We start from the raw sequence: 14,412 nt of genomic DNA on the forward strand, positions 1-14,412 counted from the left end.
GTTGCAGAGAGAGCAGTGAGTACAGCTGTGCTCACAGGGTGGGCCCTGGGGAGGTGGCACAGTGCCCAGTGTTATGACTGTCCCATTTTATCCCCAGCAGCCACTGGTGTAGGAACAGGACAGACCTAACTCTGGGCCCTTCCAAAGCATCTGGGGTAAGTGATGCCTCCCTTCAAAGGCAGGTGATCCCCTCTGCCCCCTGCAGAAATAGCCAAGCCTCAGTGCAAGTTTTGTGGAGAAGGAGCTGTCCCCTTGTCTTCACCCAGCCACAGCTGTGTCCCCACAGCACTACGTTCACCCAGCCAGGCTAAAGCCACTGGCTAGAAGAAAATCATCAAGCAATTCAGAAAAAGATCATCTTTAATTTATGAAATGGAGAATCATTCTCAAACATGGTTAGAAGTTGCAGAAATAACTTATGATTGAACCAGTAAGAACTACAGTAGCCTCATGGCAGGAATGTCTTGGTCCAAGACAGAAGGCAGCCATGTCCTGAGGCAAGATGGCAGGTTGGTGGGCTGAGACCCCAGAGGGAACCTGGCACTAAAAAAAGAACATCCCTCAATTTGCAACAGCTTCAACCACTGCCTGCCAAACCCCCCTTCCTGCAGCAGGCAGGCACAGGATTTGGCACATCCCTTCTGCCTGCCCCCAAACACATCACAGGGATTGAGGAGTCACTCCCTTGCCTCAGGGACCCCTTTGGTGATTACCTGTCCGTCTGCTCTCAGCCAAAACCAGGGAGACCAAAGCACCTGCTCTCTTTGGGCCCCTGGCTCAGCAGCTCTCTGACCTGCTCTCAGCAGATGAGATGATCTAACTCGGGCACTGTTTCAAGCACAGAGGAGCTGAGATGTCTGCCCCTCCCCACAGGGGTAAAATCCCAACCCTGTGACTGCCCAATACTGTGTCAGACAGGCTCCAAAGAATTGAAGGCACAAAAGCAAGACCTGGTGTCTCCTCCAGGCTGTGCTCTCCTGCACCAGGCTGCCTCACCAAGTCACCTGGGATTGCCCTGGGCAGGGAGGCACTTCCAGTGGCTGGATTAGGGGCTGGTTCCCTCACCTTGCCCAGAATGGGAGGGGGCTCATGGTACAGCTGTGTGACAGCACTGAGTAGAAGGGGCTGTGGAAGAGGAAATGAGGGATAGACACATGCAGTGGGATGCCCAGTAAAATGATACAGCTCAAGGCTCTGAACTCAGTTCAAGCCCAGCAACAACTCCCTCTACAAGGCCACAGAGAAGGGAACCTCAGCATAAAACAGCACACCCAGCAGATCCTGGCTGTGCAGGATATTGTCCTGCGAACAACAAATGCTTAAGAGTGGATTTGGTCCAAGAACCACAGCACTGCAAGTTGGAGGGTTCTACCAGTTACTGGGAAAGGCCTTCAAAATCCTATCATCCCTGCTCCTGTTTGGCAATCATTCCCTTGGTCACTTGGTCCCTCAGGAGCCTCCCACTCCACTTTACGAGAGTGAAAGGCTCTAGTGAGGAAGGACTCCCTGTGCAGTGTCCTCCTGCTCAGCTGGACAGGCTGTGGCTCCCCAGAGCCACGCCCAGCACAGAGAAGTGCATTGGGGATGTCTGTTTCTAGCACCTGCAACCCAGCACCTCTTTGCTGGAATGAGCAGCTCTCTGGTCCCTGGGACAGGCTGGGATGAAATGTTCTTGCTCCTGAGATCAAGCAAACTATCTCAGGCACCTCACATGCTGAACCTCTCTGCCTTCCCCAGTGATGACTACCTGGAATGAGCAAACATTGGCATCACAGCGTTTCACAGCTGAACCATGAACATCAGGTTCTCTCAGCCCACCATACCTGCCCTTCACCTGCCCTCCAGCACCAGCCTGGAACCAGTAGCATCCTGGGGACTCAGGCACCCTTAGATTGCTTTGACCTCTGGTGCTTGGCCTTGTGTCAGGCTCTGCCGCTGAGCCTTCACCACCTGCAGCCGCTTCCCATGCAGGCTGAACTGTGACCAGCTGAGAAGCTGCAGCAGGGCGCACGCGATGGGCACAAAGACGAGGAGGTAAAAGCAGCCCTGGCGAAGAGTTGGCTCCAAGGCCACGGCAGACTCCAGCTTTGGCTGGGCACTCACCACATTGTTCAGGGGGTTGCGCTGGAAGATGTCGTATCCTGGTGTCAGAGAAGAGTTTGTGAGAATGGGGCAGTGGGGATGGATCTTTGTCCATTCTCTTTGAGTGACCAGCCATGGAGATGCAGAGACCAGGCACAGGTTAGCAACTGAAGAGCCCTCTGCACCCACCCAGGGCACAGGACAAGGTGTCAGACACTGAACTCACAGGTCTGCCCTGTCCTGCTCCACTGCTTTTCCCAGGAGCATCCTTACCTGTGTACGCACAGAGCAGCCAGGTGCCAATCAGAGGCGCGAAGGTCTGGCCCGGTTTGGTGACCAGAGCCACCATCCCGAAGAGCAGGGCTGAGGCTGCCTGCTTCCTACGGTTCAGGACTAGATCCTCATCCACCAAATCAGTGACCACCAGGTTGAGTAACTTACAGGTCCCTTCTGTGAACACACGGTTGCTGCAGAACAAAAGGCAAAGCACTGAATAGGGCTATCAAATGACAGGAAAATGTGACAGAGCAGAAAAAATGGCAAGGGTGAAAAAGGTTTCCCCACACTTGAAATAAGAATTTCAGAAGCCCTAGTTACAGGAGAGGAACACCACTATCAATAAGACTTTGTACCCTGCAGTGACACCTCAGATCAGTCCTGACCTGCCACACAGACAGGCCGGGGGATAGGACACACTGGACCTGTGGCTCACCGGCAGCTGCAGCACACACTGAGGGCTGCAGAGGAGAGAAGCTCTCAGCAGCTGGCAAATGCAGGTGCAAGCTGCCACAAGTCCTGATGGTCTGTGACCTCCTGAACATTACTGCCTCCCTCATTCTGCAGCAGGGCAGCCTGTGGATTCTGCAGTGACCTGTCCCATGTGCTATCAGAGTTGGAAACCACATGGCTTATGTATGATCCTGGCCTCTATTCCCTGCCTTCCACTCCTCTTCTTAAAACAGGGACAACTCATTTTGCTTCCCAGGAAGCAGAGGGCAGAGGAAGTGCTTGCCTACCTGGCAATGAAGATGCAGAGCAGATACACCTGATCAGGTCCTGCCAGGAACATGACAACACTCAGAGCCAGCTTCAGGAAGAAGAGTCCTCGCACCACAGCGTAAACCCCACAGCGGCGGCAGAGTGACAGGAAGTAGAGGTTGTTGAGATGGGGGGCAATGTAGGAAACACCTGAGCAGAGACAGATACACAAACAGTTTGATGGAGTTTCACTTTCCACTGTGCCCCCAGACATGATACCAAGAGAGACAGCAAGGTTGGCTATTGCCAGCAGCACAACACAGAGTAGCTCCTCCGCATATACAGAAGGCTGCAGCAGATTTATTCCATGGCTTTGTGGCACAGCACACACTTTCCTACAGAGGGAGACCTTCTTCCATCAACCTCATGGACAGAGAGGAAGAAAAGACTTGCCCAGTGTCATGCAGAGGCCGCAACTCAGCCCTGGAGCAGAAATGAGAGACAGGAGTGCCTGATCAACCTGGCCTGCACAGAACCCTCCCAGGGTAACTCTAGGACCAATGCCCACACATCTATGACAGCTTGGAAATGGTCTATGCTGCAGAAGGAAAGGGATAAAATTCAGGGCTGTGTTCTCTGCTGCATCCTGGGAACAATGCATCCTGCAGCCTCTAGTACTCAGAGCAATACCTCTCTGGAGTCTGGTGTCTTGTCCTTACTAGAAAAGGCTCCAAGTTACTTCTGTGCCCAGGAAGGACAACTCAGAGGTCCCAAGGAAATGTGGGGTATGTGCATGTGTGAATCTTACAGCCCAGAGTCCTGCATGTGAGCACACCTCTCCCCAGAAGGAGTTTGGGAAGGGCAAACCCAGACTCGGGCCAGGTCCTATGTAACTCAGCTGCTCCCTCCAGTCCCATCTGAAACTCACCAAGCAGGAAGGATCCAGTAGAGACAGAAATCTGGTCTGACAGCAGGTGCTCCAGGAACAGAGGGAAGAAGTTGCTGTTAAAATGGCAGTGAAAAACCTGTGAAGGCAGCATGCAGACGAGCTGGTCAACAGGAACAGCAGTGAGAAAGAAGAGAAAAAGCTAACAGCCCTCTAGGCTCTGCTGTCCTAGGAGCCCCATGCCAAAGGATCATGCAGGATAGGCCTGAAGTACTTCAGCAGAGCAAGACTTTGGCTGTGACATTTTCAACACTGCTGGCTGAGATTGCAGAGCTGCAATGCCATCAGCTATGCCCACTTTGTGCCCAAAGTCAGCCCCACTGCCCAGCTGTACAGCACAGTGCTGCTGGGGCAGACAGGGCCAGCAGGTGACAGCAGTGACCACGAGGCTGGGGGAGACAGTGGCATGGCAGGAGGGAGGCAGCAGCCGGCAGGAGGACATTGGTAAGGCAGTAAGGCTTGAACACAAAGATGCAGACCAGCATCAAGAGCCTGTCTGAGGGGAACTGAGGGATCCTCAGGGAGCCACGACTGCAGCACACAAAGCTGGGCAGGCTGCCGGCATTTGGTAGTCATCACTGAAGAGGATGAAGAACAGAAATGGTAAAAGCCAGCTGGGAGATGGATCCAGCTGGACATTGAGAACAGTGACGTGAGCCTCAGGAAAACGGAAAGGGAAAGGAGACTGTGCTGACAGCCACGCCAGCAAACAGCACTCCTAAACTCATCCCTTCTGTGAGCCAGGCCCTGTGCTTCTGCACCCCATATGGACTGTACAGAGCTCAGTCAGCCCCCGTAACCCAGCCTATGCTGCAGAGAGAGGAAGGAGCACCCCACAGCTTGCTCAGGAAGTATCCTCAGTCACAAGCAGGGAGAGTGGCTACCAGCTGCTGAATCAGCCAGCATGTGCAGGAGGCTCCAAGAGCAAGTGAGTGCTGGGAACATCTCTGCCCTTCCTCAGGAACTCACATACTGCTGAATCATCCATCTCAAAGAGCCAGAGCCAGCGCTCATCCTCTGAATTGCAGCGTGTCACTTCTGTGCCTACCTGGATGAGATTCATGCAGACAAACCAGAGGAAGTTGCGATGCCGGGAGAGCTGCTGGAGATACTCTGCCAGGGTGATCCTCTTCTCCTGGGGGACGGAGAGTTTATCAATGTACAGCCTAAAGGAAAAGGAGGGATAAAAAGCAACCATAAATCCCTCATACCAAGACAGAGTCCCCAGCTCTCCCCGCGTAAATGCAGAGCTGTCTCTCCTCAGCTCCCATCCTGACCTTTCATATTCCTGGACCAATCAAAACAGTGGAGTCTATAACAATGATTGCTTATTGCTAGTAAGAAGCACAGGCAACAGTCTCCCAAAGAACATCTGTCTCCTGAACACAAAATTCACGTTTCTGTCCAGAAATGCATTCTTCTCTTATCAGCCATTCCACTATACATACATTCCTCTTCCTGCAGTTAGCTCACCTGGCAGATCTCATCAGGATCTGCTGCTACTACAGCATAATGCTGGCAGCTCATAACAAGAGATGACAAGTGAGGCAGCCCAAGGAAGGAGCTGAACAGGGAAAATCAGCTTGGTGTGGCCTACCAACAGCCCAGCCACTATCAGGCAGCTGAAGTGAGTAACAGGGAGAGACATTCACTTGTCCAATTCTGTAGGGCAGGGGCGACAATGTGGTCTCTTGCTCAAGCATGAATGCTTTCATAAGCTGCTTCTGACATTTTACCACTCACAGGCCTCACTGGGTGCTCTAGACATGAACTCATTTCATGTTCCAAACACTGGATGGCCATATAGCAGGTTAGGCCTCTGCCTCCAGTTTGGACTAAGGCTGACACAAGAAAGCTTTGTTCTATTTTCAGAGGAGCCAGTGTGACAGCTGATCCTGAAAACTGTATAAATAGACAAGAACAAGAGATAATTAAAAAATTTTGCCTCATTCTGGATCTTCTCACACATTTAGTTTTCTATGCCAGGCCTTTGCCCCTGCTGAGAATTTGTGACCCTTACTCTTTCAGAGTTGATTCCTGGTCCCATTTCGCTTTCCCATCAGCCTGAAACCGCTGGCGGAGCAGCTGTGTGGACAGGGTGAAACCAACAATGGAGCAGAGGGCCAGCAGGATGCAAAATATGCGAAAGGAAAAGAAGTCCTCCTTGTTCCACACTGCATAGGACATGAAGACAGACAGGGAGCCTATGGCACTGAAGAGGGAGCAGTAGAAGTTCAGGCTAGTCCTGTCTTTTGCTGAAACAGCCAGGTCTGCAAGCAAGGCATTGTGATGGAGGTCAACCATGGTGAGAAAGCTGTCGTACATGCAAAGGCAAAGGAGGAACTGCAAACCAGGATGAGCCCAGGAAACCCAGAAAGCCAGGAAAGAAATGGCAAAGAGGGGGCCATTGTGGCTTAGTGCTCTGAGCCTCTTCAGAACTACTTCAGGGGATGAAATCTCTGCTCCTGCCCTGCAACAGAAGAAAAAAAAATATTTTATGTACCTGGACAAAACCCTGCATAATCACATATCCTTCCTCTCCTAGGAAGTCATGTAAGTGGCACACAAATACAGCTTTTGTTCAAGTAACAACCACCCACATCAGATAGCTTCTCAGCTAATAGTGAATACACTGAAAATATGGGTTTAAGAAGGCCAAAAAGAAAAGGGATTTTTTTTTTTTCCGGAGCATTTCTCTCCCTGACAGTGCTGTACTGTCTGCACTTTGTGCAATGTAAATGATTTTAATGAGTTTTTACTAGTTGCAGGAAGCCACACCATGATTTTCATTAAAATGTTGACATAAATACACGAGAAATGCTAATGGCCAACAATACAGAGCTGTCTTGCCTCAGCTCCCATCCTATAGAGTTTGGGAACAACTGGTCTGAGGCATTCCACATGGAAATAACTGTACTTTTCCCCCTTGTGCCTCCCAAACCATGTAGACACTCTCTAACACCCCATTAATAGGCTTACTCATATAGCAGCGGCTTGAGATTTTAGATGCCCATATTTTAGATTCTGCACCACTCATGACTGTTCAGGGTTAGGGTCACATCCACCCAATAGGTGTGTGTGACTTTCTCTGTACAGTCAAGTACTGAAACAACATTTATGAGCACTGAACTTCAAAGATGCCATGAAAAGGAGGTATTTAAGAGTTCCATGCCCAGTAAGCCATTCCCACGCCATCATTTTAAAGCTGCCAATTTGACATCATCTTCCCCAGAGACTACACAACTTCCCAGACTCTTCTGAGAGCTGAACTTCACTTACTGCTGTGTGCTAAGGAATACTCGGTCACTCAGCCAGCCAAACAGAGGGTCATTGAGGCTGTTCCAGATCAGAAACACTGTCTAGGAAAGAAAACAGGACAATGAAACAAACCACAGGACAGCTCCATTCTGTCACCAAAGCAAGCAGTGCTGAGCTGGCATGGTGAGCCATCAGCAGGAACTGTCCCAGCACACCTTTCCTGCCCCATCACCACTGTATGATGCCCCTGTTTGGGGCAACTGGCAGTAAGGCCAGTGGTTTTTACAGCCTGTGAAACACCCCAACATCCACAGAGGAAAGGCAGTCTTAAGAACAAAGTCTCTGTATTTTCTGTCCCAGCTTGTTCTATTTTTACATAAGTGGGAAAAACTGAAAAGCCCAAGTTAGCACTTGGAAGGCTCCCTTGCTCCCTCTCCAAAAGGGAACACTGCTGTTATAACTAACAGTTTTCACATTTCTAGCAAAGAGCAGTCTTGGTTTCAGAATTTCCTACTTAAAGAGTGCAGAAGCCGATGGAAAAAAAACTAACCTCTCCTATCCAAAAGGACAGTTTATCAATCTTGTAAACAGAGACGAAGGTGTCCACGTAGTACAGGAGGAACACGTTGTGCAAAATGGAAACAAAGAGCGACAGAGAGCCGTAGATCACTGCAGTGGGCAAATGGAAAAGACAAGCCAGCAGTCGCAGCCCCATGTTGGTGCAGTCAGTGTTCAGCTCCTTCGATCACCTCCATTTCAGGTGAGAAGTCTTCTCCCAACACCTACTACATCTTTGTTGGGGCCAATCCATTTTTGCTCCTGCAGAAGAGAAAAAATAAATAAAATAAAATGAAAACAGATTTGTTTTCTTAAATAAAGTAAAAGATGAATCAAGTTAATTGGTAAATCTTTGCATACAGCGATCAGAATTCATATTACTTTGAGGAGCTGCTACAAAGTGGATTGGAGGGGATTTAAGAGACTAAAAACTGTCTGCTGCACTAAAGCTGTTTCATTAAGCTGAAGCCAGGCCATGGGCTCCTGAGGATATGACTGCCTCCTCCTGAGCAGTCTGACCTGTCCTTTACCCTGTAATGTTCTTTGTTATCCAGCAAGCAGACAATTAATCCAGCTCTTTAAAGGCAAGGTCACAGGAAGAATCAAGCTAGATAGCTGCAAACAACAAAGCAGCCTTCAGAAATCACACCTAGTCACTGGTATTTTTAGGTACTAATGCAAATTTTTACCCAAATAAAAATGACAAGACCTGTGATGTAACCTCACATGTGCACAATGCTTTCCCCAGGCAGACATATCTTACTGCACCTGGACTGGCTCAGACAGGAGTTATTTATGGTGAGCAGTGCTGCTGCTTTGTGGTATGAAGAGACACGACCAGAACACAACTGCAGCAGGCACGCTGTCATCATACAATAAAAGTGACCGGAAGTGCCTTAGCAGTTGTCCAGCTTGCCTTGGAGTGGCCAAACTCTTAGGACCGTAGTCTGAAATAAAGATGCTTTGGCTGGACAGCAATATACACATAAATAAAACACGTGGACACAGCAGCCTTAGACCAGAACAAGCCGCTGTATGTTCACAAGGGGCTGAGTGTGAGAGGAGGACTCCTCACACCTGCACTGACTGGAGCTCATGGCCAGGAGCTGGGGCCAGAAATGTTCTCTTGTGCTTTTCAGGCTGAGCTCTCTCTCACACGTCAGTTGCTACAGACCCAAGGCAAAACACAAAGCACTTATGTGAGACATAAGGGTTTCTTAAATCAGTACAAGTCAGCTCCTCCAGCCCATGCCATCATGAAAAGCCCTGTTCACAGCACATACACATGAAGGGTGACAACAAGGTTGTCATCTTGGCATTGTCAAAAGCAAGATAAAGGGCTGTGTGCCACTCCTGTTTCAGCTCTCCAGGGTCTGCATTCAATCAACTCAGATACATCATGGGGGCTTTGCAATGTGGGATAAGACAGAACACATAAGAAATAGGAACCTACGCACCACACCATCCTCTTGGGCTTGCAACACCAGCTGCAGCAAGTCCAAGCAGGAAATCAAGCAGAAGAATAAATGTCTGGGTATGAAATCTGATGAAAGGCCAGTCCCATTCAGCATTTCCCTGAAGCCATGAGTCTGACCACTTCTAGGCAAGATTAGAAAAGCAAAAATAACCATCTGCTCTGCCTAGGCCAAGGAATTCCTCATAACTAGTTCAGAAGGAGCAGGAACGGCATTTGTTCCAATCAATTACATCACTAGATTGAAACTGCAGCTCCGTTCCACTCCCAGCCAAAGCACTAGACCTCAACTGGATCCAACTGCAGAGCCCTTGCGGAGCTCAGACACCATTCTGCATCCCTGCCAGGCCAAAACCCATGGCCAGAAAAAAGGAAGACACTGCTTGGAAGAGAATTCAGCCAGACAATGAACCTTTATAGACATAACTAAAGACAGACAAGCCTCAAGGGAAAATTTCATTTTGTATGGTAAAGAATTGGAAAGGAGTCCTGATGCATAAAGACAAAGGTTAAGAAGAAGGGAGAGTTAAGGCAACTGTCCCAGAGGTAAGTCCTCTGTCTCTCACCAAAAGCCTTCTGTGGAGGACTGACTGAAGAGATGAAGACACCAGAGTTCTGTGCCCCTTCATGGAACTGTCAGGACACAAGAACTGGAAACACTCACTGTAACTAGCAGGAAGTCAGCTTAAAGCACACAAAAATATTTCTTTATCTATCAGGTAGTAAAACACCTGACATTCGCTGCTAAAGGATATTAGAGAGCTGGGCAGCAGCTTCAAAGGATTAGACAAATTCACAGAAAACAGCTGTACACAAACAGCTACTAAAGGGAACAAGGCAGGGAAATCCCCTCTAACCGCCCCAAGACAGCTATACAGGCTGGGGGTGGACAAGTGGAAAGGCCACAAATGGTGCCCAGACTCATGTGCTCTCCCCCTAAACAGCATCTCCTGCTGCCACCTTGGGGCAGGATATGGGGAGAGGCAGACCAACAGTGTGACCTACTATGAGGGTGATTCTTATCCTAAGCTTGCCTTTGCTACCCAAAACTTGTGTGAAAGCAGAGCCCGCTCAAGCCTTGGTCTTAGTGCTGCTCTTTATGCTGTCCCCATCCAAAAAGCGCTTCACTGAGCACATGTTGCACAAACCACAGCTGTTGAAATTTCCAGACACCTCATTTTGTCATATAAATGCTAGAGCACTGTTCAAAGAGGGTGAAGTTCCACTTCCTTTCTTTCTGCTCCCTCATCACTCCCTCACAGATGTGCAACCTCTCCAGCCAGCTGATATTTGCAAGTGATGTCACTTTTGCTAGGATAGTCATTAGGTCATTTGATAGGTATTTTTTCCCTCCTCATCCGCAAATGTGCAGTTAAAAAGAAACAAATCACAGTTGTCTGCAAAAAGCAGATTTCACTTCTACACCCAAAGCACTGTGTTACTGCCACACTGGTATTTTCATAACCTTTTCCTTGGGATGGAGAATTATTCATGGAGTATATCAGAACTTTTCAACATGAGGCTGTAAGAAGTAATGGGAAAGGAGCTGCAGGAGGGAATAGCTATCATTCATTCATGCTGAACCTCTAACACAGTCATAAAGCAACAAGCTCATAAATTAAAAAGCAACAAGTCTTTATTTGAGAAACTTCCTCCTCCGCATTTGACATCTGGCTCCTGCCAGTGACGTCCACAGATCTTATCTTCCTGAGGAGGATGTTGGAATACTGGCTACCAGGAAAGCACTGCTTTTGTTTGAGAGTGCTGGCATACAGCTGTGTCTGGAACACACCACAGCTTGGGGCTCACACATGTGCTCTAAGTTCCTAGCCAGCTCACAGCTGGATGCACGAGTCCTCGTGTCCCGTGGTGATTCAGCAATGCTTTGGCCTTACAACAGGGCTGAGCTCCAGCCTTCCACAGCTGAAGCCACTTGCACTGAGCCAGCAGCAGAGCCATACATATGAATCTTGGCTCAAGCCAGCCTTTTAAGCAGGGCCAGATGATTTTTATGTGCTGAAGCTGCCACACAGCAACCTAAAACAGCCATCTGCAGACCTGACTGCAGTATTGGGATGACTCTCATATTCATTCTCCCCTGTGTGGGTAATGCAGGCTGGAATCCCAAATAATACTTCAGGATATGTCTGTGCTTGCTTGAGCTGCCACTACACTGCCTCTGCTGCATATTCTGGGTTTTGACGGGCTTACTAAGCCAGCTGTGTATGTCTGCAACTGCCATACAATAAATCCACACAGCAGCTGGAAAAACCACCTGAGACAAAACCCTATTTATAGATATTTGTCTGGACCAGCCTGCTGGTGGTCCAGCCCCACGCACAGGGAAGCTGGGCAGGAGCTGCACCTGTGGAAGAGCGGATGTCCTGTGACCTGTCCCAGCAAAACTCCTGGTGCTGGGCACATCAATTCCTCCCAGAGCCTGCAAGGGACAGTCATGCATGTCTTTGTCTGGTCAGGGTTATCTGTCAGTGATGAGCCCATTTTGGGAGTACAGACCAGGGTCTGCACACTCCTTCCCTCTCACACATGGTACCCCAGGACACCTCCACAACACAAGACATCTCAGAGGGTCCTCATCCCACAAAGCTACCTGGATTCTGGAAGAACTCTGTCAGAAAATGAGAAATCCCTCCACAGAGCTATTTGAATAAATGAAACCAAAAAAAGCCTCCACTTTAACAAAATATACCTCTCAAAATCCTATTTCTGTCCCAGGCAAGCTCCTTCCTAGATACACACTTCACAAAATTTAAGCTCCTCTGACAAAACTTTGATCTTGTGCACCCTTTTAGAGATGAATGTAACTCCAAGGCTCTGTTTCTCCACTCCATACCTCTCCTGAAACCCTCCTAACACCCTCGGATAATCCCTTAGTAACAAGGACTCTTGAGGGAACATTAAACACAGTCCTGTGTGAAATGTGAACAAACACCCCAAAGCAGGCTCTCAGCAGCCTTGTATCTGATGGGTGAAGAAAAGAAAACTTTGAAACCACCTGGATCAGGCATGGAAACATGACTGAAAGAGGTCATGAGGGCATTTCCCAGTACTGTTTACCAATTCAACAATCACCGATGACGGTGCATCATGAGGTTAAGTAATACCCTTCTTATTACAAGCAATCATGTCCTTCCAACACCCCTGCTGAGTTCATACACGCCAACACAACTGCCACACAGACAATTAATACCTTGAACCAGCTGGTAGCTTCCATGGAGCTGTGCTCCAGCTGAGCAATCTTGTTCAATCAGATCTCATTCCCTAATAAAAACACAAGGTTTGTCAATATAGAGATAACTGGGCAGTTCTCATAGCCTTGGAACTTGCCGAGGCTTTTACCTTAACAACACGCAACATCCCGTGTCTAAAGAACTCGTTGTTTTACAGTGTAAAGGAAGTGTGTTAAATGTATTTAAAAACTTGTTCCTGATCATTTGCTGTTAATATAAGCTCTAATCCTGTAATGGACCTCACAGCACTAGGATGGGAACCAATGCCAGGTAACTCTGGCCTCAAATTACAAAACTAGAAGTAAATTTGAAATCATCACTGAAAACAAACCCCAGGATTTGCTTCAAAGGAGCTACAAGAGGGGATTACTGCACACATTCTGCCTGTTCTTTGTTAAGACTTAACAGGAAACTTCAGGTGAGAAGCAACTTTCACCACTCTGCCAAGTGCAGCCACCAGGAGTTTCTGCTACACAGCTTCCCTGGAACAGGGAGTCTGTCACCTATGCAAACCTCCCAAAGCCACCGTGCCTCCGCAGGGCCCCAGCTGCAGCCGCAGGGCCACACGCCACTGACTGGGTCACCAACTGCAGCCCCTGCACGACAGGAGCACAGGGAGCCAGGCGATGCCTGCGGAGTCAGGCTGGCCATGGGGACACCGTGACTTTGGACGTGCCCGAGTAGCGCTGCCATCCCCTGTGCCCCATCCACAGGGACCCTCCACGCTGAGGGGAGGCCTGGCAACCCTGGTAGAGGAAGGGGTGGCCATGCAGAGGCTTTGCACCCTTCCTTGAGGAGCTCTCCAGAGGCACTGCCATCCTTCCCTGAGGAGCTCTCCAGAGGCACTGCCATCCTTCCGCGGTGGGCTCTCCCACAGGCTCCGTGGCAGTGGGTTGAAGCCTGCCAGGTGAGGGAAAGGCGTAACAGGGACACCAGAGACCCGCGGCACACTCCGGGAGAAGAAGGCAATGCCAGAGCCGCCTCGCCTTGCCGGGAGGCAGATCCCACCGGCTCCAGGACTGAGCCCCCTACCCATGGGCACTGAGACCAAGGAGCGACGGCACCCCCCGGCCCAAAGTGGGATCATCCACGATAACACAGGGAATATCCACCAGGGCTCTACCACTGCAGGGAAGGGGGCACCCCCTACAGAGACGCCCCCCCGGGGGTTGTGTCTCTCCCACCCTACCCGAAGCACCTTACTGAGCGGACGAGGGGTCCGCCACCCTACCACACTACAGGCAGAGAGACAGGCCGGGGCCAGCGATAAGGCGGGAGAAATGCCCGCCCGCTGCCTCGGCGCCTCCTACCTGCGTCCGGTACCGGCGCTCCCCCGCCGCTCCGCTGTCGCACTGTGCGGCCGCGCGTGCGCGCCCCCAGCCCCGCCCCGCGGCCATTTTGCGTTCTGGCAAGTGAAGCCGCCGGCATCTCCCGGCAGCCATCGCGTGCGAGGTCACTCGGCTCCCTTATTTGCATATCCCCGCCCCCATCCGCACGAGCCTCTCTGGTGCGGCGCCACCTCTACGGTCCGTCCGCCCGTCGCCATGGAAACGCGGCCTGGCCGGGACGCCAGCGCTTGGAGTCAGGGAAGCGTAGAATCATTGCGGAACCATCAATATCCCACAAAATCTTCAAGTCTATCCAGCCCACCCGCCAGCGCCACCACTGTTACCTGTAAGCCACTAAACCATATCACCCAGTGCCATTTCCAGAGGCCACTTGAAAACCTCCAGGGATGGCCCCTCCACCACCTGGGCAACCAATTCCAATGCCTGATCACTTGAACAGCAGAAAAAAAAAAAAAAAAATCTGGTATTTAATCTGAATCTCCACTGTCCCGGCTTGAGGTCATTTCCTCTGTCCCC

At 50.1% G+C, this 14,412-nt stretch overlaps 1 protein-coding gene across 4 annotated transcripts in view; it reads right to left on the bottom strand.

Annotated features, from left to right (window-relative positions):
• Window positions 1–342: 342 nt before the first annotated feature.
• The window catches only part of MFSD13A (major facilitator superfamily domain containing 13A), a 31,468-nt gene continuing 17,398 nt past the window's right edge, over window positions 343–14,412 (bottom strand). The window contains exons 1-9 of one of the 4 annotated variants that reach the window (XM_053983240.1): window positions 13,858–13,920; window positions 7,815–8,083; window positions 7,286–7,365; window positions 6,027–6,476; window positions 5,055–5,172; window positions 3,989–4,085; window positions 3,099–3,270; window positions 2,356–2,549; window positions 343–2,141 (exon numbers count right to left, since the gene is read on the bottom strand). In XM_053983240.1, the coding sequence (XP_053839215.1) occupies window positions 1,888–2,141; window positions 2,356–2,549; window positions 3,099–3,270; window positions 3,989–4,085; window positions 5,055–5,172; window positions 6,027–6,476; window positions 7,286–7,365; window positions 7,815–7,979 (1,530 nt within the window). In that variant the 5' untranslated portion in view covers window positions 7,980–8,083; window positions 13,858–13,920 and the 3' untranslated portion in view covers window positions 343–1,887. Of the gene's footprint in view, window positions 2,142–2,355; window positions 2,550–3,098; window positions 3,271–3,988; window positions 4,086–5,054; window positions 5,173–6,026; window positions 6,477–7,285; window positions 7,366–7,814; window positions 8,084–9,279; window positions 9,367–12,507; window positions 12,579–13,857; window positions 13,921–14,412 lie in introns of those variants that run through there. The other 3 variants (XM_053983241.1, XM_053983242.1, XM_053983243.1) reach the window with 3 other exon arrangements.

The sequence above is a fragment of the Vidua macroura genome, chromosome 8 (genome assembly GCF_024509145.1).
Source record: "Vidua macroura isolate BioBank_ID:100142 chromosome 8, ASM2450914v1, whole genome shotgun sequence".
Lineage (NCBI taxonomy): Eukaryota > Metazoa > Chordata > Aves > Passeriformes > Viduidae > Vidua > Vidua macroura.